Source organism: Triturus cristatus, chromosome 10, assembly GCF_964204655.1.
Source record: "Triturus cristatus chromosome 10, aTriCri1.1, whole genome shotgun sequence".
Classification (NCBI taxonomy): domain Eukaryota; kingdom Metazoa; phylum Chordata; class Amphibia; order Caudata; family Salamandridae; genus Triturus; species Triturus cristatus.
In genome coordinates, this window is record NC_140593.1 from 517,729,103 (window position 1) to 517,754,890 (window position 25,788).

A 25,788-nucleotide genomic window follows, 5' to 3' on the forward strand; every position below is an offset into this window, starting at 1 on the left:
CCTCCGCCCCCAAGCAGCAGATGACGTGTATACACATGTTTACATGACGGCTTTTTGTTAGACTTTACTGTTAAAAGTGTACAATTGTATTTACAATGTTTACATGGGATAGTTATGGAATAAAGGGGTTTAAGGCAAAGCGACAGGTGTACACGAAGTCACCAAAGGCGTAGTCCTACATTATTACAAATGCCACACCATTCTGTGCGTGCCTGCAAACCTTGGCTAGCTTTAAGATATGTTTGGAAATAGGCAACGAACGCATAGCTTCTCCAAAACTGAAAAGAACTGAGCAATCTTTTATTTACAGTGTATCAACTTGTCATTATAAAAAGAGAAAACACTTTGTGTGAACCAACAACATTACAGCAAGAAATATTAATTTCTACTGTCTTTCATCATTAATACTGCTGGAATATTTTAATAAGAGGAATAGCATACCTTGCGGGCCTAACGTGGGACTGGATTCTGACTTTGTTTTATTCTTAGATAGCCAGGAATTTTGGGAGGGTAGAAGTATATATATATATATATATATATATATATATATATATATATATATATATATATATATATATACACACACACATATAACTCCAGTGAATCATATAGATCACTCCAGTGAAATCTTACGTCAAATGAGAACACATTAGTCTACATTCTACGTTGAGTGACGTGCCCAGAGGGCGAGGAAGCTGTGTGACCTTGCGCACCGGTTGTACGGCCCAGGCAATCAGTCTAATTTCGGAGTAGGTTTATACCACACTCAGGGGCGGAAACTTTGGAAAGCTTTATAGTTCGAGGCAATAGGTAAGGGGCACAGTTCCGGATAGATATGCGTACCAGTGGTACATACTTGCATATCTGGATTCATGTTAAGAATTAGCTGCATGTTCACACCCACACACACACACGGACACAAAATCATATATACAAATGTCTTTATAAATAATACAGATACACACGTGTATGTGTACGTGCACAGAGTGACTTGTGCGTCGTGTGTAGAAGACTTTATAAATGTTTTAGTGTTATTTTCCAAACTGTCCTGCCCCAGTGGGCTTTGTGCACTTTTTCGTTTTGTGGTCTTTGGATTTCGCGACCCCAAATAACACCGAAATGAAAAATAATCTAGTGAAAATCTTGGTAGAGACGAGTGACATCTCCAGCGGTATTACTTCCTATAAATTTGTGTATACATTGAATATTACTGGGAATTCATAACGTGGGAACGTTTTGCAACAACGTGAAATACTCCTGACCAATGATTTATTTTAAACGTGATATTTTTAGCATTATATAGTGAGCGTTCTCCTTTTCACCCAGACGAACTCAAGAAAACGACCAAAGGAAAAAATATAAAAACTATCAGCTATTTATTCGTTTCACAGTATCGTGAAATGCAGCAATTAAATCTTTGGACTTCAGCAAGTTGTTTAATTTAGATTGTGAACACTGTTTCAACGTCCAACACCAATTACTATCGCTTAATACAAAATAAGACATTAAACGGAAAAAACGTCATAACAGTAGGTTCTAAAACTCCCCAAAAAATGAAAAAAATATCTGATATTTGGAATTTTTAAAACACTTTCTGTAAATTATTTATACACATAGCATATTGCAAATTTATAATCTAGCACACAATATTTAAAACATTAATGCTGGTATTTCTTTGTACACTGGCCCTTTATTCTTTTTTTATTTATTAAATTATTGCATTGTATAACTTTTACTTTAAATCAATCTATTCGCTGTCTGACTTGCCGTCTTTCGCCGTGGTCGAGTGGTTGTACAGTCCTTGCGCCATCAGCTGCGCAGCCAGGGTGTTCTTGCTGCCGGTGGCTTTTTTGATCTTGGCTCGCTTGTTCTGAAACCAGATTTTGATCTGGGACTCGTTCAGGCTGAGTTCCTGAGCCAGGCTCTGTCGCCTTTGCTCGGTGAGGTACCGGTTCGTCTGAAACTCGGTTTTCAGTCTCTGCAGCTGCTCGGCGGTGAAGGCGGTCCGGGGCCGCTTGTCCTCTTTGCTTGGGTTCTTTTTCTTTGGTTTTCGAGACCTGGGACCTAAAAGGGTCAGAAAAAAGTAAAACGGAAAACAACACGTCATAAGGATACTCGCAGGCAGATGCAGCAGAAAAACGGGCTGCTGTCCCTGGTTAATTAAAACAAAACTAATTAGCGATCATAGCAACAACGTCGTGAACAATGTCGAAAAATAATAAAACAAGAACAACTGCAATTATCAGCATCATAAGTAATAACATTAATAATAATGTGTGCAGCCTTCTCGGTCGTATATATACACACACATTCGCATATTTCCACTGTTCCTAAAATATGAATCAAAAATAATTTGCGAAATTCTACATTTTAAGCAGTTGAGCGAATAATTAAATGTGGTTTATGGTCGTGGCTTTTAACGATAGCGGTGTACGGGGCAAACGATTCTAGTGGAGTGTGTGTGGGTGTAGGGATGGTCTGTAGATGACGGAAGCGCAGGGACTTGGTTCAGGGAACCGGAGGAGGGAGTATAAGAGGGAATGTGGGAAGTTTGCCAAAGGTATCTCGGGAGGCTGTAGTTGTTGGGATGTGGCTGTGTGTAAAGGGGTATGTTGTTCTTGCGGAGGGGTCAAGGTTCAATGGGAAAGTGGAATGTACCACGGGATACAAGGGCCGGGGTGTCAGTATGCCGATAAAGTGGGTAGTGTGGATGGCGGGGGGGGTATATGGGTGTAGACTCATTGGAGGACGTCTGTGGGTCAATGGGCGAGAGAGGGAAGCCTGTCTGTTGATCTGTGGTGGGGAAGTGGGGGCGTGGGTCTGGTGTTGTGGGAGAGGCGTGTGTGAGGGACATGATTTTGGAGCCTGTGGGGTGAGGGTGGTGTCAGGATACGACTCGAAGTGAAGCTGGGGTTAAGGGCGTTCGGAATGGGGTGTATATTCCCTGGGTGAGGAGTCAGATTAAGAGGAGTCATGCAGTGGTGAGAGGGGGGTTTCTGGGGAGATCTTCTGCTGAAAGAGGGGCGTGGCTCCTCTATGGGTGAAGACTTTAGGATTAGCCAACACTTATAAAGCCAGAACTACAATGGCAGGTGCGGTGCAATAAACATGTTTTGGCAGAGGGGTTGTGATTGGAGTTTTTTTAAGGGATATTTGCTTTCGGGGATTTGTAGTTGATGAAGATGATGAGCTGAGGGAAGCGCCGCGTTCAATGTTATCACACGGAGCAGAGAGGGCTCAGGAGAGGGGGTGGCGTGGGGGCGCGCGCGGCGCTCGGGAGTGAGCTCTGGAGGGGGGGGTTCATGCTCTTGGCATTCGGGGGTGGGGGCGCGGGGAGCACAGGGACTATGGATTTTTGTCCTGACTCCTCGGGTCACTGCTTCAGCTCTGCCGTCAACGCCCCACCCTCGGCTCCTCCTCGTCCCCCCCCCCACCCCCTTCCGGAGCAGGAGGGAGCTGGGAGAGCTCCAGGCTTGGGAGGCTCAGGGAAGGACGCCCTCTTCTCTACCAGAACAGAGGGGTTCCAGGCTCTGGGGGCGGGGGCACACCCCCTCCGCTGTAGCCAGGAGGGCTGCAGGTGGGGGGCGGGGCGTCCAGGGTAGGATACTCCCCCCTCTCTCCCAGAGCTGGAGGACTCAACGTTGAGGAGGGGGTTCGCAGGCCTGGGGAAGGAAGCCCCTCTCTTGGCTTTCCCATCCCCCACACACCGACCAGGAGAGGCTGGATTAATAGGGGGGCTTGCATTTAAATCTCCCATGCATTATACATAGACCACTCACGCATCCAAGTTCATTGTTCTGCGCCATCCCAACTCTCGGCTTCTTTTTTCTCACCAAGAAAAATAAACGAAAACAACTAGAAATTCCAAAAATAATCATGGCAGCATCGTCAAAAGAAAACTGCATACATCGTTTGATTTTCCAACGCAGGATTTTTTTTATAGGACTGGTGTCACAGGAAGGGAAATGAACATTCGCCTTTCAACTGACTTATTTTGTGCTTTTCCCATAAATTGTATATTTCGACTCGTGATCTCCGTAACGAGGACAATGTTTTGAGTACGTGACGTTATTATTAATCAACGACTCATAATATTAGTCCTAATTGATTATTATTTCCTTATTATTATTAATAATATAAACATTATTATCATTCTTCTTCTTCTACTGAATATTAATAATAATACGAATAATAATACAGAAGTCCTTAACCTCCGATACGCTTCATCCGTTCCTTTTCCTCGTTTCTTTTCCGCCTCTTTCCTCCACTCCGCTCTCTCTCTCTCCTCCGCGCCTCCCTCTCTCCTCGCTCCCCCTCTCTGGCCCCGTCCCTGCCGTGTTTGTATCTCGGGCCTTCCCACTCTCCCCCCTCTGGCAGACACTCGCACGCACGTGTTTTTACTACAACCTCGCCCGCGCGCGCCGCGCTCTCGCTCGGGTTGTAGGTCCCGTGGGCGCTGCCACTATCGAGCGGAGGGGGGAGGTGGGGACGGCGAAGGAGACCGCTGTTTTTTATAGCTTTTTCCTACATCGAGCTACGCTAGCGCCAATGCTGCTGGAAACCACTGACGCACGGTTGTCAAGCAAGCTAAGCCTCATCTTCACGGGGTTCCACCGGATACAGATATTGTGGAATATGCACCCCTTCATTCGGATGCAATAAGCCACATATACGACACGCGTCACTGTAGTCGTACAGCGCCTTGTATCACACTTACTATCAGTACGCTGTACCCGGCCATGAAAACAGGTATACACACATACACACAACACAGGAAGATTATATATTTGAAATGTGAGCGTTTCCCACATCTGCGGGCCTTTGAAGCTTATTTGCATATTTTTGGGGCTAGAGCGAACTGTTCTCTCTCTTCCCCCACACACGCACACATACGTGTTCACCCGTACACACACACATTACTTGACATTATACGCTCCCAATCATTATATAATATATACCCGAGTATGTTTGACCGGCAAAGCTAATTAAACATAGGTGTAGACGTATACAAATATATAATTCTATATCCTTTTACTGAAACCAACGCACTTATTTATTGAGAAATATGTGTGCAGGTATGCCCTGCATACATACCGTATTACACCTACAGGGCGCCAGCTTAGACAGCGAATGTTAAACGCCTTGAACAAAAAAGTACTAAATAATTCAGCACTTCTCGCGCTCGCCAGGCATGAAAAACTGGAGCGAGGCGAGAGGCGTAATATCACGCTGATATTTTTTTCCAAAGAGCGAACGCGGAAAGCCGTGTTCATTTAGATCTACACCAGTCCGTTTTTCGGCTGCCCATATTTAAATTTTTAGTTTGGAAATAAAAGCATTTCTATAGTAGCAAACCAACTACAGAAAAGCAACACTACCAGGCGTCTATTTATACTCGTCAACTTCCGCAATCGTAATACGACGTATGGTAGGTAACTCGGTTCTTTTTTTTGTTGTTGGCAAATGCATTGCAGCTTTTACGCACTTGGCTCGTTATCCTTACAAAAGAGCACGTCCCTAAAGAGCGCGCCCGCATCTGACTTTTACGTCACGCTTGACGCGGTGCCCTCTAAAAGGAGAGTACTGTGTCTTTAAGGCAGGGAGTGTCTAGGGTTCCCGAATAACATAAGCGTTGGCTCAGGAAGTGTACAGATTCACAACAAACACTGACCCTCAGCTGATAAATATCTAAATTCGATTTCTAAAGACCGTTTCCTACACGGTAATACCTAGCGCACAATATTCCACACACGCAAATGGAATCGTTTGGTCTATTCCAGTATACGCATGATAATTAAATATGAACTAATGGCTGTGAGCGTGAGCAATGGGAAAACGTAAACGTTAAACCGGACGTCCTTTGTAATATTAAATCTGGTTTATTGGTCTGACCCGAATACATCCCTTTTTAAGGCTTCTTAAAACACAATTTGTTTCAGAGATATCTATATTCCGTTTAGTATCGTCTACGGTGCATGGTTCTTTCCAAAAATGTAAATACATATATTTTTTTTAACTTACGCTGTCTCCTATGGCCTGTTTGTCTGGCGGGGCAAATAAATAAAACCTATTTTATTATTGTAGGTGCCAGGGCCTATTTTCGCAGATTCAGCTGAAACGCACGTGTGCAATAAAAAAACCCTGTGCTACTGTGATATGCTTTCAGGGGCATGGAATATTCGTAGATTTACGGCAAGGTAGTATTTTAAAAAAAATATTTGTAAACAACTCATCAATAAAGTGTGAAAATTAAGACAGTGCCACGCTTGCCTAACGCTGGAAAGACACGTCTATTTTACGAACGAATTAATGTGCAAATTCCCCGCAGTGGCTGCATTACTGCCCTTTTTCCGTTTTTGCTTCAAAGGCCTTAATATTGCAAACGTAAAGAACATAAACCAACATTTCTCACATTAAGTACGAGGTAGAAAAGCGGTCTAAACTAAACAGCAAGACAAATTGTCGCTTAATTGCCGCCTTGTTTGCACGACGTAGGTACGTTATATTTATTCTCACAATTTCATTCGCGCGGCTGCGCTTTGACGAGTTGCTACGCGCGCGCTGTCGTCCGTTTTTGCCTGTTAAACATGTCGTTTGCTATCTCTGCTCGCCGTGTGCATAGCCGTGCACGCTTCAGTAGCGCACACGGTCGGGTGAGAGTGGCTGCCGGACAGAGGGGGGTGCGTGAACCTCCTCACTCGGAGAGAGTTGTGGCAGTGAGACGGTGCCTTGTGATGGCTCCTGGGAGTGCGGTGGTGGGGAGGGATGGTACGTGCACTGCACTATGTTCGTGGACAGTGATTGGTGTTACACATGGAAGATGGTACGAGAGTGATGTGCTCTTTTGTGGTGGTTGATGGTGTGAGTTCTCTTGTTTTGGTCGATTGCACGGGGGTGGTGTGTGACTGGGTGTTCAGCTGAAGATGGTTGTAGTGAATGGTGGATGGTGGTGGCAGTGGTCCTGTTTTGAACGATTGGCGCTGAGAGCAGATAGGGAGATGACATGTCGTGGTCCAGGAAAGGGTGGTGGATACCGGGTGCAGTTGATGATGGTTGCAATGAACTGTGGTGGATGACGTGGCTAGGTCGGTAATAAGAAAGAGGCGTTGGGTTGATCTGTTTTGGATTATGTTGGATGACGGTGGCTAGAGTTGTGATGGAGAGAAGGTGCCATGTTGCAGGATCTGATGAAAGACTGTGATGAGCGAGGGAGCGCGGGTGGATTTCTGCGGCTTGAGAGGCGGGTGTTGCATAGTGGAGATGGTAAAGAGAGGGGTGGCTTCTCTTCGCTGTGCGGGAACGCAGTGGCTGGTGGTGGAGTGGGAAAGGGGGTTGGAGGAATGTGACCGAGGCAGAGACCGGGAGATACGTTGTGGTCGGTGGAGCATGCTGGTATGTCGCTGGTGATGGACGGTAACATGTATGCTGTGGGTGGTGGTGTGGAAGGTGGTGGCGGCAGGAAAGGGGTGGTGAGTCTCTATATGTTTAGTGGGAGAAGATTTGATGAACCCGAGAGGATGCCTCTTATTCTAGACAGTACATGGGGGTGGGGAATCAGGGTGATAGCTTGTTCTAATTTTTACTTAGGGTAGAGAGAAAGGGTTGTTTGTCGCACTGGGGAGGTGGCGGGAGAGAATCAACGTCGAAATCCAAAGTGGTGGTTGGTGGTGGCTAGAGGTGTGGAAGGGAGGGGCAAGGAGGACAGGGGAGTGGCGAACTGTCATGGTTTATGCTTGTGAGGGCTGCAAAGTATTATCAGAGCGCAGTGTGATAGATGTTGGGGGAGGGGGTGGCAGGCCCGCCACAGTGGGTTACCCCGTGTTTTTTTATCTATCACTAGCAGCGGGCAATGAGAGTGGCAACATCCACTATGCTGATTTAAATGGCCAAGTTTGGAAATAATGTGGCTAGTTTCCTCCATTAGTTGCCTGGTGTTATGTGGGCAGGTACAGGTGTGGATTCTCCGTGTTGGTAGTGGCAGCTGCAGGGAGCGATTAAAGCGAGTTGAGTTCCTTTGCCTATGTTGACTGTGGCTGGGACATGTTGTCCCTTCTGGAGCATGCCCATGATTGGTAGTGAGTGGTGATGGCACGTCACTTGTGCTGCTTGTCAGTACTGAACACTGGAAGACTTTGTGGCCTGCGTGCTGGATAATTGTGGTTGGTGTTGGGGAAGAAATTATTGTTGCTTAATTAGCCAGTCACGGTGTCTTCTCATCTGTTAGTGATAGTGGTGTTTTCCCGTATGTGGGTGGCAGTGGGCGGGCGCTGCAAGCGTGTAATGCTTTGTTGATGGCGTGGTTAGCAGTGTAGTTCACATTGTTGGTCGTAAGTATTTAGCAGTGGACTCCCGTTTGGCAGAATTAGACAACGTGTCCCCCTGTGTCAGTTGATAGATGTGGGTAGAAAGGGTGGTGGTGGTTGAAATTCGATTCCTCTCTGTTGATTGGTAGTGGGGCAAAGACAGTGTTGGCTGTTTCTCTTGTGTACGGTTGGGAATGGGTTATTCTGTGTTGGTTGGCAATGTGTTCGCCTCTGTTAATTGGCTTTGGGAAGTTCCCTCTGGTGAGTGACTAGCATTGGCTGGCCGTAGTTGGCTTCCCTGTTTTATCTGGGATTGGCTGGCAGTGGGCTCATACTGCTGGCTGACACTAGTTAGAAGATTATGATGCCGGCCACCACTGCTTCTGTTGGATGCCTGCCGTCGTTTTGCAGTGAACGGCCCCTGTTATGTGCTAAAGGTTGGTTGCATTGGCATGTGGGCTCTATCTAGCTCCTAGAAGCGCCGCGCTTACCTGAAGACGGCCTGTCCGAGTATCGCGTGCAGTACACCCAGGCTGGCCAGAGCATGGGCTGCTTGCTGCTGGCGTTCGAGCTGGCTTGGGAACTGTCAGAGTCCGAGCTCAAGGACTGGTCTCTGCCGAAGCTCCGAGACTTCAAGTCTCCGCCTTCCTCCGCCTCCTCCTCCTCCGGGTGCAGCGCTCCTTCTCCCTTCCTGCCCCCTCCGCGGAGCGTCTTGGAGCCCCCTTCTTGCACCAACTGCTCCCCACGCAGAGCCCCGGTGGACCCCGGCGAGGGTAGCAGACTCTCCCTGCCCACCCCAGAGCAGGGTGACTCCACGTCCTTCCGCCGCCGCTGCCCGAACTCGGGGCGCAGAATGTTGTCAATGAAGAAGTTGGTGATGCGGTGCTGGATAGCGGGCGCCGGCGGGGCCGGGGCGGGGGCCCGATGGGACTCCTCGCTGGACTCCTCCGCTTCCTCCGGGGGTTGCGGCTCCCTGACATTCTCCTCCATGCTGGAGATCGCGATCCCAGCAGCGCTGAGTCCGGCCCCTGCTTCTCTCCTGCTAAAGCCCGGCTCCGCTAAGCTGCACATTCAAGCTCTTGACTCGAGACCCCACTTATCGAAGCATCCGAACTCCCCGGGCTCTGCTCAGTGGCACATTCGGACTCGTCGATTCTTTAGTGGGCGAACAGACGAACCCCGCTCTGTAGAACATCCGGGCTCCGTTCAGAGGCACATCCGAACTTTACTCCGCGAATATTCGGATTTTGATCGTCTGAACATTCGGGCTGCGCTTAGAGGCGCATCCAGCCTCCTCGGTACGGAGAACATTCGGACTCCTCTCAGAGGCACGTTAGGGCTCCAGGGAACCCAGGCACATTGGGTCACTCAAAGACACATTTGGGGCCCGTTCAGCTGCACTTTCAGGCTCAGACCCTGGGGGGGCAATTACACTCTGAATCCACGCACAACCTGGACTCCGCGGATCCCGCGCACACTCTGGACTCCGCGGATCCCACGCACAGTAATGATCGGTTCTGTGAAGTTATGTGCTGACTCGTAGAGCTCTTCCCACGGACGTCAACGTTGAGAAACGGCGTCTTGTATTCCTCCGAGAGCAGCCAGCGTGCAGCTCCGTCTCCCGGATCCTCCCAAGGCGCCCGGCTCAGCCTCTGGCCGGTCCGCGGACCTGCGTGCGCTACACGCGGATACTAGGCGCTCCTGCAGCCGTGCATCGCCCACTCCCTTCTCTGCGCCAAGGGCGGCAGCGGAGCAGTCGCGCGCAGCGCCGGGCCCGGGAAGCACTCACTGGATCCCGAATACTTTCACTCTGCATTTTTGTTCTTATTTTTAATGGAGCTCCTCAAGTGACGTCCCACGCCCGGTATCCTAGACACGTGCCTCCAGCCAGTAGCAGCGCTGCTCGCGCGTCACGTGACTCCGGGGACGATAGTAAGTGACAGCGGCGGACGACCGCCCCCGCCTCCCGCTGTTCCCCTCCCCTCCCCTCCCTATCCATAGCCTTAAAGCTAAAGCGCCCTTTTCCCCGTGATCCTCAAAAAATGCAGAAATTGCAGTTTTGAACGACAGATAGAAACATCACCTCTTGCCTCAGTGAGCTCCGCAGCGTTAAGTCTTTGTCCGGCTGAATATATATGTCTTTGCATATACAGATGTGTAAGCGTTGTTTGCCACGGGTGAATCCCACAAGCCTCTCTTCAAATGCATGCATAATATAGAATGTGATCGCGAAACAAAGGTTTGTTTAGGGGTCGACCCTGATGTCTTGGCCTATTTTCTAGAGAAACACAAGAGGAACATGAACAATTCCCCCAAAAATATTTTCCAAATATGTAATTTTATTGATAAGTTCTCACGGGTTGGGGTGTAAGGAGGGAGCATGTGCTGGTGGGGGATAATCAAATATGCTCAGTTAGGCTTCGAAAAAATGGGGGTGACACTTTGATCCTCGGGTCGGTATGAAAATAATACTTTGCTCCTTACTTCGAGTAGCACAGGATCTAGTTTTGAAAGCTGTATCTTCAAAGGAAACTAACATGTTCTCCTCGCGCGCGCCTCCATTTTAAATCAACAATGAGAAACGTATACAAATTAAGCCAGCTTTTTAACATTTTTGGGATCGCCTTTAATCTCGATTTTGCAGTGTATTTATGATAGGAATAAGGTATTCCTGTAGCACCAACTTTTGGAAAAATACTCCCAAATAGAAAAAAACATTGCTGATGACGGCACGGGCGAAACTGGGCCAGAACCCCTGGCCATGATTACTTTCCCATCCTTGAATTTAGTGAAAGTCGTCGAGAGGTCAACAGGGCAAAACGAGTGCTCGTGTTGCTTTAAAAAAGAAAAAAAAATGCACGATGCAAAGAAACGCTTGTGACTTTGGTGCACATGATCGACACCGCGCCAAAGACGAAAGAAACAAGAGGGGAACAATAATCCCGAACAGTACCGGGGAGCTGTGTTGAGAGCTGGAACGGGAGCTGCGGGGAGAGCTGGGACTGGAGCTGCGGGGAGAGCTGGGACGGGCGCCCGGGAGCTACTTCCGTCTCCGTGTGGATTCTGTAAACTTCCCTCGGCAGCCCCAGACCGCGATCGCACGGTAATGCAAGCATCGACTCTGCTGGAAGAGTACCCCTGCCAGCGAGGCCGCCCCTGCAGCCTGCCCGGATCTCTGGTCGGAGCAGGCGGGGAGCCCCGTGCGTACCCACTGGAAGGGTCCCGAGAAGTGAAGCGATCCTCCCCGCCGGTATCCTGGGAGCAGCGGAGCCTCGAGAGAACGCGGCCCCGCCAGCCTGAGCACGGAGAGCGCGGCTCCGGCAGAGTGGGGAGGCCTTCGGGGACCAGCAGCTTTCGGCCGCACCCTAGAAAACTTTATTCCCTTCCGCGAATACGTATGGATCCTATACGTAGCCTTGCGGCTCCTACAGCTCTCCGTAGCCGCCACGTGGACCCTATGTAGGCATGTTCCTATACACTCACTCTAATACATCATAGATTCTAAACAAAGATTAACGAACCCTCCAGTTTTCGCCGAGGTCTCGGGGACCCCACAGAAACGCAGCTTTGTTATTCTTTCGTCTTCGCTCTGAGTCCCTACAGATTCTGTACATCTTCTGAGTCAAGCCGCAGTCTTCGGCAGAGACGGTGGACCCCGTGTAAGCACAGCCTTCCTACTCCCACACTCTCGGTGTGATCCTATGGACTCTGTGCATAGTTTAAAAATCAAGCAGTCGTCCTCAGAGAGCCCGTGGGCTCTATCTAACCAGTGCTGTCACATTTCTTCGCCTTCTGTTGCCTTATGGATTCTTTACACAACTTTACGAAACCTATAGTCCTCCTCGGAGCGTAGGTGGGTACTACTCCACAAAAGCTCTTTTATTCTTGCACCTTCAATGTGACACCCTATGGATTCTGTACATCACCTTCTGAATCCCACAGTGACGTTTAGATAGCACGTGGGTTCCACATAAACAGCCTTTTTACTCCTGCGCCCCCGCTCTGACACCTTATTGATTCTAAACATCGTCTTCTGAATCCCGCGGCCTTCCGTAGATAGAACGTGCACCCTATATAACGCCTCGTGAGTCCGGCGCCTCCCATTATATAGATTATGGATTCTATGTGTAGCATTCTGAATCCTGCACTTTTCCTCAGCTGGCATCAGAACACAACCTTCAGATGCCTGGGTCCCAAGTCTTGCATGATATGGAATCTATATGGCCGTGTGAGCACTGATTTCTCTTGAATATAACGCAGGTCGTATATAAATGTGACATTTTGATCCTTGCAAGCGTCATCTAATACCTTACACGGTCTACACAGAGTCAACCGAACCCTGCATTCTTCCGCGGGTAGTACCGTAGTACCCAAGTGTATATAAACAGCCTTCGGGTGCCTGGTCACCCTACTAATAGCATATGGATTCCTTCTATACGTGGCATTTTGAGCGCTCCAACCTCTCCCTTCAGAACGCTCTTGGTTCAATTCCTCAGCCCTAACCTGTATGACTGACGGATTCCATAAATCGATTCTTTCATTTAGCAATCTTCCTTATATAGTACGTTCATACAATATATACACAAATGCACGATTCGTGCAAAAGTCGCCTTGTGTGTGAAACAAGTACGCTTATCTACGACGCGTTAACACTCTACCTTCCCCGCGTGAAACATATGTAGTGTTTGAATGCCCTAAACATGTGCACGAGATGTGTGGAGCCGTCGCCTGGACTCGCACCACCGAGTGTGTGCATCACAATGCCTCCCAGCACTCGGCGCCAAAGTCCCAACAGAGAGGGCGAGCCTCGGCGTCTCTGCCAGACTCGAGCAGTCCCCCAAATATGATTCATATCGTAGACTTTCAGAGCAGCTCTGAATCGACTCACAAGCAGATAGCAGGCTAACGCCAGATGTCGATGCCATGCACCTATACGCCAACCACAAAGTGTGTGCAGCTTTTTCAACACACACTGTGGCATGCAGGCACCCTCCGCAGACAGTGTGCGGCGCACAGCCTTCCACCAGGTAATGTCTGAGCCATGCATCCTTTGATAGTTTGCAAACCATGAAGCCTTAAAGCGTGCGAATCATGTAGTAACCCCAAACCAGCTATGCTTGATACTAACATGTGATATGTGCTCTCTGCAGGCAGCCGCCACATAATGTGTGTCACACGCCCTTTCACCCACTCGTAGGTGAGCTCACAAATCCTACCAACACATAGTATTTGCACCTTGTGCAACCCACCACCCCACAGGGTGTGGAGCACGATTCTTACCAACACATAGTGTGTGCACCATGCAAAGCCCCGCCCCACAGGGCGTGGATCGCGATTCTTACCAACACATAGTGTGTGCACCAGGCAACCCACAGCCCCACAGGGCGTGGAGCGCGATTCTTACCAGCACATAGTGTGTGCACCATGCAAACCATCGCCCCACAGGGCGCGGAGTGCGATTCTTACCAGCACATAGTGTGTGCACCACGCAACCCACCCCCCACAGGGCGCGGAGTGCGATTCTTACCATCACATAGTGTGTGCACCATGCAAAGCACCGCTCCACAGGGCGTGGAGCATGATTCTTACCAGCACATAGTGTGTGCAGGATGCAAACCACTGCCCCACAGGGCGTGGAGAACGATTCTTACCAACACATAGTGTGTGCACGAGGCAACCCACCGCCCCACAAGGCGTGGAGCGCAATTCTTACCTGCACATAGTGTGTGCACCAGGCAACCCACCGCCCCACAGGGCGTAGAGCGCAATTCTTACCAGCACATAGTGTGTGCTCCACGCAAACCACCGCCCCACAGGGCGCGGAGCGCGATTCTTACCAGCACATAGTGTGTGCACCACGCAAACCACCACCCCACAGGGCGTGGAGCGCAATTCTTACCAGCACATAGTGTGTGCACCACGCAAACCATCGCCCACAGGGCGCGGAGCGCGATTCTTACCAGCACATAGTGTGTGCACCACGCAAACCATCGCCCCACAGGGCGCGGAGCGCGATTCTTACCAGCACATAGTGTGTGCACCACGCAACCCACCCCCCACAGGGTGCGGAGCGCGATTCTTATCATCACATAGTGTGTGCACCATGCAACCCACCGCCCCACAGGGTGTGGAGCGCGATTCTTACCAACACATAGTGTGTGCACCATGCAAACCACCGCCCCACAGGGTGTGGAGCACTATTCCTACCAACACATAGTGTGTGGACCACGCAAACCACCACCCCACTGGGCGTGGAGCGCGATTCTTACCAGCACATAGTGTGTGCGCCAGGCAACCTACCGCCCCACAGGGCGTGGAGCGCGATTCTTACCAACACATAGTGTGTGCACCATGCAAACCACCACCCCACAGAGCATGGAGCGCGATTCTTACCAACACATAGTGTGTGCACCACACAACCTACCGCCCCACAGGGCGTGGAGCACGATTCTTACCAGCACATAGTGTGTGCACCACACAAACCACCGCCGCACAGGGCGTGGAGCGCGATTCTTACCAACACATAGTGTGTGCACCATGCAAAGCACCGCCCCACAGGGCATGGAGCACGATTCTTACCAACACATAGTTTGTGCACCATGCAAAGCACCGCCCCACAGGGCGTGGAACACGATTCTTACCAGCACATAGTGTGTGCACCATGCAAACCATTGCCCAACAGGGCGTGGAGTGCGATTCTTACCAACACATAGTGTATGCACCACGCAACCCACCACCCCACAGGGCGTGGAGCATGATTTTTACCAACACATAGTGTGTGTACCATGCAAACCACCGCCCCACAGGGCGTGAAGCACAATTCTTACCAACACATGGCATGTACACCATGCAAAGTCCCGCCCCACAGGGCGTGGATCGCGATTCTTACCAACACATAGTGTGTGCACCATGCATAGCACCGCCCCACAGGGCATGGAGCGCAATTCTTACCAACACATAATGTGTGCACCATGCAAAGCACCTCCTCACAGGGCGAGGAGGGCGATTCTTACCAACACATAGCGTGTGCATCATGCAAAGCCCCGCCGCACAGGGCGTGGAGCGCGATTCTTACCAACACACAGTGTGTGCACCATGTAAACCACCACCTCACAGGGCATGGAGCACGATTCTTACCAGCACATAGTGTGTGCACCAGGCAACCCACCGCCCCACAGGGCATGGAGCAAGATTCTTACCAACACATAGTGTGTGCACCACGCATCCCACCATCCCACAGGGCGTGGAGCATGATTCTTACCAGCACATAGTGTGTGCACACCATGCAACCTCTCACCCCCACAGGGTGTAAACACATGTTGTGTACTAGAGGTGGGCGAGCACTCTGATTCCTGACTCTGGCTCAACTCAAGATTCTGTTGGAACCTAGAGCCCCTAACAGCAGAGCTGTCATGCGGCTTGTGGCTGCCTTCCTCAGTCTCTGCCTAGGATGTGGTGTTACTCTAAGAGCAAAGCCTCACCATAAGGGAAGACAAATAGATAACCATTTACTGGCTAATTTGTACAAAATTAAACCAGAAAACCTGCATAAATCGTGTCTTCCAGCGTAAATTGTGTGATCTTAGGCTTAACTGTTCTATTTCACCAAAACTCTCTTTTCTTCATTTTTGCCTAAGAAAGCACTTATAAAATATGCGAGTTCAGGCTATCAGTTGTACACAACTATCACTTTTAATAAGTACTTCTCACTGCAGTGCTATAATGTGCCCCGTTAATGTCAAAGCTTCCACATGTTAAAGAAATACACTTTTTTGAATTTTGAAGAGACTTTATCATATTTTACATGATGTTTATTTTATGATTTACATAGCAAATATTTTTAGGGTGCGGCTTATGCATGGGGTCTAAAATCTGAGCTAGACGCTTGGCTCGGCTGTCCCTGTTAATTTATTGACTCACCCACATCTACCGTGTGCACCATGCAACCTACCACCCCACAGGGTGTGAAGTGTGATTCTCATCAACATATATAATGTGTATCATGCAACCTACCACCTCAAGGGAGCGAAACATGAGTCTTACCTACATAAAGTGGGGGTTGTAAGTGATTTAGTAGAAAAAAGATTTCATGAAATTCCATTACTGAGAAACCATTTCACCTAAACGTTTTAATGGAAATGTTCAGAATGAATGGCATTTACCATTACATAGAAAACAATTCATAGAATGTCTTTTTGTGTGAAATTGGCTTTTGTGTGCTTTTTCTTTAAGGTGTAAATACAATGGTTGCAGGTCTTACTTTCAGAAACAGTTTTGTCTGAGGTATTTAGTTCAGTGCTTTATTTCAGGGGACATGATTTCAGATATATATATTTTACATTGTCAAACAATTACTCTGGATGTTTTTAAATATCTGATCTCTCAACACCCCTAAACACAATCCATTCCAGACCCCTCACAACCCCTAAACACTATGAATCCTTGCCCCCTAAAAATTCCTCACCACTCATCAACTGCACCAATTTGTGAACTCTAAAAGCCCTTTTTACCTCTAATCTTCACAAATACCAGAAACCTAAAATCCCCAAACTACATCTAAACTACACCCATCCCGAACCCTAAAAGCCCTTTCTACTCCTGCACTCCACGCACCCATGAACAGTAAAACACCTCACTACCCATAAACTCCACCCATTCCTGAACCCTAAAAAGCCTTTCTACACTTAAACCCCACATATCCCTGACCCCTTATAACCCCTCACCCCTCCCAAACTCCACCCATCCCTGAGCCCTGAAAAAAACCTCACCACTCTTGAACACCACCCGTCGTTGACCCCTAAAAACCCCTCACTACCCTAAACTCCACCCTATCCTGAACCCTAAAAACTCTTTACCACCCCTATCTTCTAGCCATAACTTAACCCTAAAACCCCTTGGCACCATTCCACTCCACCCATCCTGAAGTCTAAAAACACCTCACACCCCTAAGTTCCATGCATCTGTGAACCCTTAAAACCTCTCTCGGCCCCGAAACTCCACCCATTCATGATATCTAATGAACCCTCACCACCACTAACTCCGCCCATCCCTGAACCCTAAAACCCCTTTCTGTGCCTGAACTCCATCCATTCCTGACCCCTAAAAACCTTTTAACACACCTAAACATTACTCATCACTGAACCCATAAAACCCTCAGTAGTCCTGAACTCTGCCCAAGTTTAATGTAAATTTGGATTTTTCTTTAAAATTATCTTTCCTTTAAAATGTTTCCTTTTTCGATTTATTTGTAGTTCCTTTTAATTGTCTTTCCCTAAAAATGGTTTTCTCTATGTTTTGTTTCCTCCAATGTGGTTTCCTCTTAGTTTTTATTTTTCCATTAATTCACATACATCCCACTAGTGTGTTCTTCATGCACCCTACCCCGCCATAGGATGTGAGCCATGCTATTTATCAACATATAGAGTATGCGCCATGAAACCTACTCTGAAAGAGGATGTGAATCACGCTTACTACGAAACATATAGTGTATGCCCTATGCATCCTTTCACCTCATAGTGTGTTAGCCATGCTTCCTACCAACCCACCATGTGTGCAGCATGCTACCGACCATCCCTAAGCGTGTGAGCCATGTTTCCTATTGACTTACCGTTCATCCTACCAGCACAAAGAATGCAATGCCGCCTTCCACCTCACAGTGTGGGAGCCTTGTTCCTATGAACGCAAACTGCATGTCTCATGTAGTCTTTCAACCCAAACTGTGTGAACCACACTACACTTCCTACCAACTCAAAGTGTGCATCATATAACCTTCAACTCCTAAGTGTGTGAACCATGCTTTCTACTAAGACATACTGGGGCATATTTACAAGCCCATATGCCATACGAATGGCAGTTTTAGTGATGTTCCTGTGGCGAAATGTGCATCGCCTTATTTACAAGGAAACTTTAAGCAACTTAACGTGGCTAAACCCTGTCTTGTAAATAAGGGACCCTTACACACTATACTTAGTGTGAAAGGGGCGGGCAATGGGTGTTGTGGTGGGAGTTCCACTGCAACACCCATTGATTTTGACGCTGCCCCCTATTTACAAGGGCAGCGTTAATAGGAGACAGACCCAAAATTAGGACCAGGGAAAACCTGGTCTTAAACAGGCAAAACACGGAGAAATGCTTTATTTCTCCTCATCTTTGCTGTTTTCATGTGTGCTGCATTGTGCAGCACACATAGAAATAGCAAAACGCCAATGATTGTTTATGTGCAGGAAGGTGTCCCTTCCTGCACATGAGCAATCTTGCAGCACACATAGAAATAGCAAAACGCCAATGATTGTTTATGTGTAGGAAGGTGTCCCTTCCTGCACAAAAGCAATCTTGCAGCACACATAAAAATAGCAAAAACGCCAATGATTGTTTATGTGCAGGAAGGTGTCCCTTCCTGCACATAAATAATCTTTTTTAAAAAAATGACATTTTGTAACATCTGTGTGCGTTGCATTAAGCATCACACATAGAAGGGACAAAACTCCATTTAAAGATTGTTTATGTGCAGGAAGGGAGACCTTCCTGCACATAAACAATCTTCCCATCAACGCAGACACCCTTGCACGATGGTGCAAGGGTGCCTGCATTGGCGCTAGGCTGCTAAATTTAGCACCAGCACAGAAGGAAACGCAAGGCTGCACCATAGTGTTGTAAATCTGGTGCAGCCCGGCGTTTCAGAAGTGGCGGAGCGTGGTGTTAAGCCAAGGAGGCTAATGCTACGCTTTGCCACTTCGTTGTAAATATGCCCCACGGAGTGCATCACACATCCTTCAACTCCGAAGCGTGTGAGCCATGTTTCCTACCAACACATAGTCATGCACCCTTCCTCTTCGTGGCGCATCAGCCATGCTCCCTACCAACCCATATTGTGTGCAGCATGCTTCCTACACCCTTTAGTGTGCGAGCCATGCTTCCTATCTTCTCATAGTTTGTGCATTATGCATCATTCCTCCAGAAGTGTGTGAATCATGCTTCCTACCACCAGAGTGTGCGTCATGCGACATTCCCCCTGATTGCGTGAGCCTTGCTTCCTATCAACATAAAGCAATTCCTATCAACATAAAGTATGTGCCTCATGCAACGTTCCAACCCAAATTGTGTGAACTATGCTACCTACCAACACAATTTGTGCATCATTTAACCTTCCACCCCAAATTGTGTGAGCCGTGTTTCCTACTAACACATAGTGTGTGCATCATACAGCTTTCCACTGCATATGGTGTGGATAATCGTCTTCCATGAGGTCGTTTGTAAACATTAGAGTCTCCCCTTGCTTTGGGTAACATCCAGATAATCACTCGCAAACTCTTGTTGTATGCAACATTCAACCACACAGAGTGCATCATGCAGCCGTCAACTAGATGGCGTGAAAAGAACACTGTAAAGTGTGTGAATCATAGCTAAAGCACCCTGTTTTCCGTTTTTACTGATTTCTGCAGATAAATACAAACAGAAACCCATTTATTTTCCTGTCTGTATTTATTTTTAAATGTGGATAAAAGCGGAAATTAGATTCTTTTTTCAGAGCATCTAAATGCTGTGAGTCATGACTGTCAGGCCAATAGCTCTGCAGACTGACAGGTAAGGGGTTTAAAATTTTTAATTTTGCAGCAGTAGATATGCACAACATTGATACTAAAATGTTCATGCTTTCATATGAGTGCATTGATGTATCATTTGTGGGCGTTCCTATCATTAGAACCTATCAGGCATTCAAGCATGAATACACATTTATCAGTTACATAAATGTGGAAATATACTAGTTTCAACTCCATTTATTCACAAAATCCAAACAACATATGGATAATTACAGGTAGCATTAGTAAAAAAGAAATATGGATTAATCCAGATGGAAATGCCCAAAAAATAAATACCATAAGACCGGGAGCCCTAATCATAGCCTACAAATATAGGGTTTCCATGATACAACCTTCCACCAGAACCAGAGGGTCATGAATCCCCGACGAGATAGCATGTGAAACAGGCAGCCTTCTACTAAGTGGTGTGTGGAGGTTTTATGTCAGTGCTTAATTTGTTTAAAAACAAATGCCAGGGCCCCTGTCACAGCTTGCACCACCAATTGCCCCAAGACAGCTACCAATGATAGTATCAACACAACTACTAACCATCACACTCCTACAAGTGTGACAATTCAGACTAACCCAGGCCTCCAAAGCTATAGTGAGGCTTTGGACGCAGGAATCAGTCTTTTTTAAATGTATATTGTATTAATAAACAACTGCTGTTGTGCTCACCTGTAAATTAGATAAACAGCGCCGCCGTGTGGCAGACTGCCTTAAGTGCCGGTGCTGAGCACCGGAAACCACTGGCTCAAATTAAGTAATTTATGTATACATTGTATTCGCTTTACAGCTTTAATCATACAGTGCTCCAGCATGTAGTAAGTGGAGCAGGCAGCTTTCCACCAGCTTCGTGCGTCATAGCCCTATGTTGCATTCGCCTTTCACACTGCCTAATAGTAGTGTAAGCCAAAAAGCAACCCCCTTTCCCGCTGATTGTAAGCGCTCCACCCTCATATTTGAAGCACAAGCCTGACTTCCTTCTTCCCTCGTATGATATCTGCAGTCCCTAAATATAATATTTAGAAGATAATAAAATATAATCAAAAGTCCCTGAACAATGAGGCAGGGCCTTGCATGAAATGTGAAAAGTCACCTTTGTGTCTGGAGCCAGCCGCAGGCTGGCCCCAGAGATCGCAAGTTCCTGAAATATTTCCCTAGGTTGGCTCAAGCACCTCGAAGTTCACTGCGCATTCTCTTCTGGTGAGCGGGCCGTGTAGTGCGTGTGTAGGCATGCTTTCACCACACAGAAGTGTCATTCGCTCCGCCTGTATGAGTCCCTACGCCTGTTAGCCGTCCTCTAGGCCCCATATCTATCTCGTGTTCATTCCCTGCTATACAGGCATCCCGACACACACCGCTACACATTACTACTACTACACAACACTACATTACGCAAACAAACACATCTCATGCGCTCATAACACTAGCATCTCTCTCTTGAATGATACACTTGCCGTCGCTCGCGCCAGAGGCGCACACACTGCACATATGATCTCACACACACTATCCCTCTTACGCGCACCTAAGTTCTATCTGACACACACACACACGACACACGTTGTTTCTCGTGCAAACTTTCCCACACACCACCCACCAGATATTCTTACTAAGACACTTCCTCACAACAATCACGCTCCCGTCCAAAATACGACACACATCACTTCCTACTAGTGCGTGCACCCTCGCGCACCCCACCACAAGCAGACCACACATACTCCTATCTTCCACACACAGAGAAACAGCAACACCTTTGACGGAGACATTCTATCACATCTAAACACGTAACCTCTAAAACACCCTCACACATATCTATATCCACACAAACACAATCTTTCTCACACAGGCACGGGTCTTTTTCTTTCAACCATGCACCGGAAGACACACGCGCTCTCCCCACACACAAACACAAGTGCGGTCTTTCTCTTTCTGAATCTCTCTCGCACACCCACACACGTGCACCACATATCACACGAAATACACTGTCGCTACGAAACACTAAAGAACCCCTCTTTCACCTGCCACGCACACGTCGAGACCAGAGCCAAGTTCACTCAAATCCTCTCGGAGACACACGCGTCTGTGAAAGCGCGCGCTCTCTCACGAACACCTCACATGCCAAGAAAAGCACTCCATACCCTCTCGCACTCCAGCCGTCTCTCACTCCAGCTCTCTCTCGCATGCTGGCATGAGTGTTGCAGTCACGCATTGAAACAAGTTTTGATCTTTCACCAGAAAGGCAAGCGCTGGTCGGGCTTGGATCGGCGGACGCGGAGCCGGTGGCTGGGAAGCGAGACTTCGCCGGGAGACCCCCGGACACCTGATTTCAAGGCAGCCTTTGTGTGACTTCCCTGCGCGGACGAGCTTCGAGCTTCCCTGAGTGTGACACCTCACACTGGGAATGCTGCACGGGGCCGGGTGAAAGGCGTGCTTTTATTTCCAGAGAGAAGAAAAAAGACACCGGCCTGGGTTAACCCTGGGGGGACAAGGCAACCGCGCTGGAGCGAGAATGCACACACCCCACGCGCGCACACACACAAGCTGCAACCCTCGCACCGATGAGGATGTTATATTTGCCTTAGCGCCGGTAATTAGGGCTACCCTTCGCCCTGACAGCTGGAGTAATAGAAGCCGCCTCCAGAAGAGGGCAGATGAAGGAGGCCGTCTCTCAGGGCTGACTGGGGAGACATATTTTGATCTTCTGGTTAGTGGAATATCTTAACCAAACCCCGTCGCGAGGCTGTGACACGCCGAGCCCAGGAGGGGACGACGCCAGCCTCCCCCACGCACGGGAGTCCACGCCGCGGCACTCCCTTGAACCCTGCGCTCACACGTCGCGAAAGTGTCTCAGATGTTTCTGATGCACACGTCTGACCTCTGTTATGTATGTTTTGGTTTACTCCCGCGTATGTTGTTTTTACTTAGAGCTTTACATTGTAAGGTGTCACCTTTTTCTGTATATTGTATAGTATCCGATTGGGGGATGGCATTCGGGCGAGAGTGGTGGCGGTGCTATGAAGAACTGGGTGTGGGAGTGTCTTCCACGTTCACACCGAACACTTACAAGGACAACACGTACACGTTGTCCATGTATTTATAGCATTAACGTCCGATTTGTAAGCTGACGCGCAAATTGTGTGTTCTTAGACAAATTACCTTTGCTCCCGGTCAGCCAGACCACTTAACTGTCAAACATCAGGAACTTGTAGAAGTAAAAATCCCGCAATGAAGAACTGCAATGAGAAACGGAGAATGTTGTTTTCAATGTACCTACTGGGGGGCGCAGTCGAGCAAGCACTGCTAGTCGGAGTTTGGGTTTATTTTTCAAACAACTCCACTGAGGTTAATGTCTCGACATTTCCAGGTGAAAAGTGATTAGACGGTCTCCAGTGAAGTATTTTCTAACTGCTGCAGCGATTCTCTGCCTTAGGGTAGAGCTGCTACGCGCGCTTCAGAATCAGTCAGTTTTAGCGCCTACTTTTGCGCCTACCGTTGGTACGCGCATTCAAAAAGCTACATTGCCACGTGTGCAAATATCCCGGGGCTGAATGACTATACCCAACTCAACTTTCCCAGTCTGGAAAGAAACAGCCACGAGAACTATCCATAAGAGAGAAAAGCGCAAACGAAAACACCGTAGCTTTGTCTGCTGGGAGGCGCAAATTCAGAGCCGTAAAGAAGGCATGCGCCTAGAATATTTCCCTAAAAGCGCTGTGCTCCTTGGAGGTGATATTTCGATGTGGGCTGTGCTTGACCACCCCCGAGTCTCAGCTTGCGCGTGTGTAAAGATGGTCTCCGCGTGCGCGCGCGCACATACTATATTTGTGTTAACAGAATATCTTCGTACATGCTGTGTGTGCGTCCATATACACATTGTATAATCAGAAAAAATGTGTGTATAGTACGCATATCATAGGTGTGTATACCAGTCATGAGAATAAACAGAGTTTGTGCTGTGGGTGTGTGAGTAAAGTGTGTGCCAAAGTGTGTACGCCATACATCTACTCCGTATGTGCAGTGGGCGCGCGTGTGCAGTTTGTGCGTGAATAGAATAGGTTTGTGTCTCCAGTATAATTGCATGTTTCGAATATTTGCAAGCTTAGCAGTGCGGTGAAAGACACAAAAAAAATCCTTTAGCCATTAAACTTATTTTTTTTTATATAAATAATGCTTTAGATCATATCAAATACGAATAAACTGATCAGCAGAAGCACATTATTTTATACTCAGGTGTTTCTATGAAATATTTTCATATTTTAACTTTGTTCGCGTTGCTTGTGGAAAGTGAACATATATCCTTTTTTTTACGTATGTGGTGAAAGTCCGTGTGTCTGTTTGGTAATGTACGCTTCTTTTTTGTTTATTCACATAGTTTAAAAGAGATGACGCTCTGGGCAAAAAATACTTCGTTGGACAGACTTCTCTTCCAATGGACTATGTTGCCCATCCCTCAACAGATAAAACACATGTTTCTACTGGACTAGTTTATGGCACACACAACACGCAGGGCTGGCTACTGGCCCATGTTTCTGGTCGCCGCTTTTCACGTCTCAGTGGTGCTAATTTAATTGACCTTTTTAATTGACCTCGCAGTGGAACCTGTGACCTGCAGCCAGTTACCCGCAGATCCCTGCAGCAGGTGCACTGACACACAGGGCTATCTTAGCAAGAAACAGGTGCCATCCACTTGGACTGCATTTGGCGAGACATTCCTTTAGCCCATGCTGAAATATAAACATCGTTAAGGGAATTAAACACAAGTGCACTTTTCTTGTGCGTTTCTGTATGCTCACATCTACAATTCGAGCGCCTCTGATACCTCGTGACCTTAAGGAACAAAACCGGTTTAAACTTCCTTTCCATCAATCAGCGTATTCCTATTTTCGCCTTAAGCAACCCGTTCGGGAAAGCAGATCTCAGAATTGCGCCGAAACACGACGCAAAAGACAATTTGCAGTTTTAGGGGAACGTTACACTTTTTCCAAAATCGTCTACAACGGGGGTTACAATAGTAAACTGCGAAATATCGCACAATAACCATGTGCACTTCCATTAACCACCATTCCATGTCTTAATTTGAGAACTTTAAAATGACACTGATATTTGTTTTTTCAGTCACCCCAAAATGTATTTTCCCCCATTTCAATGTGATTACATTGCACCTATCTACAACTGTGGGGCGTGTATAATTTCCAACGTACCTCTGAAAAGACTTACAAATATTTTGTGAATTTTATTTTGGGGTCAAATACCACATGTCTATTACCATTTAAAGTGTACACCTGAAGCCTGGAAATAAAGTTTACATTTGAAACTACAGCTGCGTCACGTAAAGCCGCGTCACACCGTCACGGAGGCCAGTCAGAGCTCTCACTAGTGACGTAGATCCATTGGTGCAGCGGTGGCTGTGTCACCGGGGCCCAAAGGCCTGGGGGGCCCAGTGAAACCTTATTATTACCGTATTTCATGTTCAAACTGCGGCAAGAGGGTGTGGGCATTTTCTTCCTGGCACTGTGGCCCATAAGGCTACGCCACTGTTCCCGCATTAAACATGGCCTCTGATGTTGACTTTCGGTTTCGTGTTTACATCAACAGCCAGTTTGGCCTCAGACCCGCCTACTGTGAATGATCACGTGGACATATATTAGAAAATAGTTCTGTGCACATTCTGTGCCATGTGTTACAAACACCCCATTTAATTTTGGACTATGAATGTTCTTCGTCATCTCTTGGCGGCCTGCACATCTTTTTCTGCAACTGAGTTTGGTTCATGGTACTAGGTAGACTCGATGGGGCTGGGGGAAGGATGGGCGGGGCTTATGGTGCGGGTGGGCCCATAGGCTTTTGGACAACAAACGGTATAGTAGCCATCGTCAGTCGGAAGAGAATCCAGTATGCTGGTC

General features: G+C 47.8%; 1 protein-coding gene across 2 annotated transcripts in view; it reads right to left on the bottom strand.

Annotated features, from left to right (window-relative positions):
- Positions 1-587: 587 nt before the first annotated feature.
- The window catches only part of LOC146789673 (homeobox protein E30-like), a 586,669-nt gene continuing 561,468 nt past the window's right edge, over positions 588-25,788 (bottom strand). The window contains exons 1-2 of one of the 2 annotated variants that reach the window (XM_085631984.1): positions 8,795-10,089; positions 588-2,064 (exon numbers count right to left, since the gene is read on the bottom strand). In XM_085631984.1, the coding sequence (XP_085488110.1) occupies positions 1,748-2,064; positions 8,795-9,374 (897 nt within the window). In that variant the 5' untranslated portion in view covers positions 9,375-10,089 and the 3' untranslated portion in view covers positions 588-1,747. Of the gene's footprint in view, positions 2,065-8,794; positions 10,090-25,788 lie in introns of those variants that run through there. The other variant, XM_085631985.1, reaches the window with a different exon arrangement.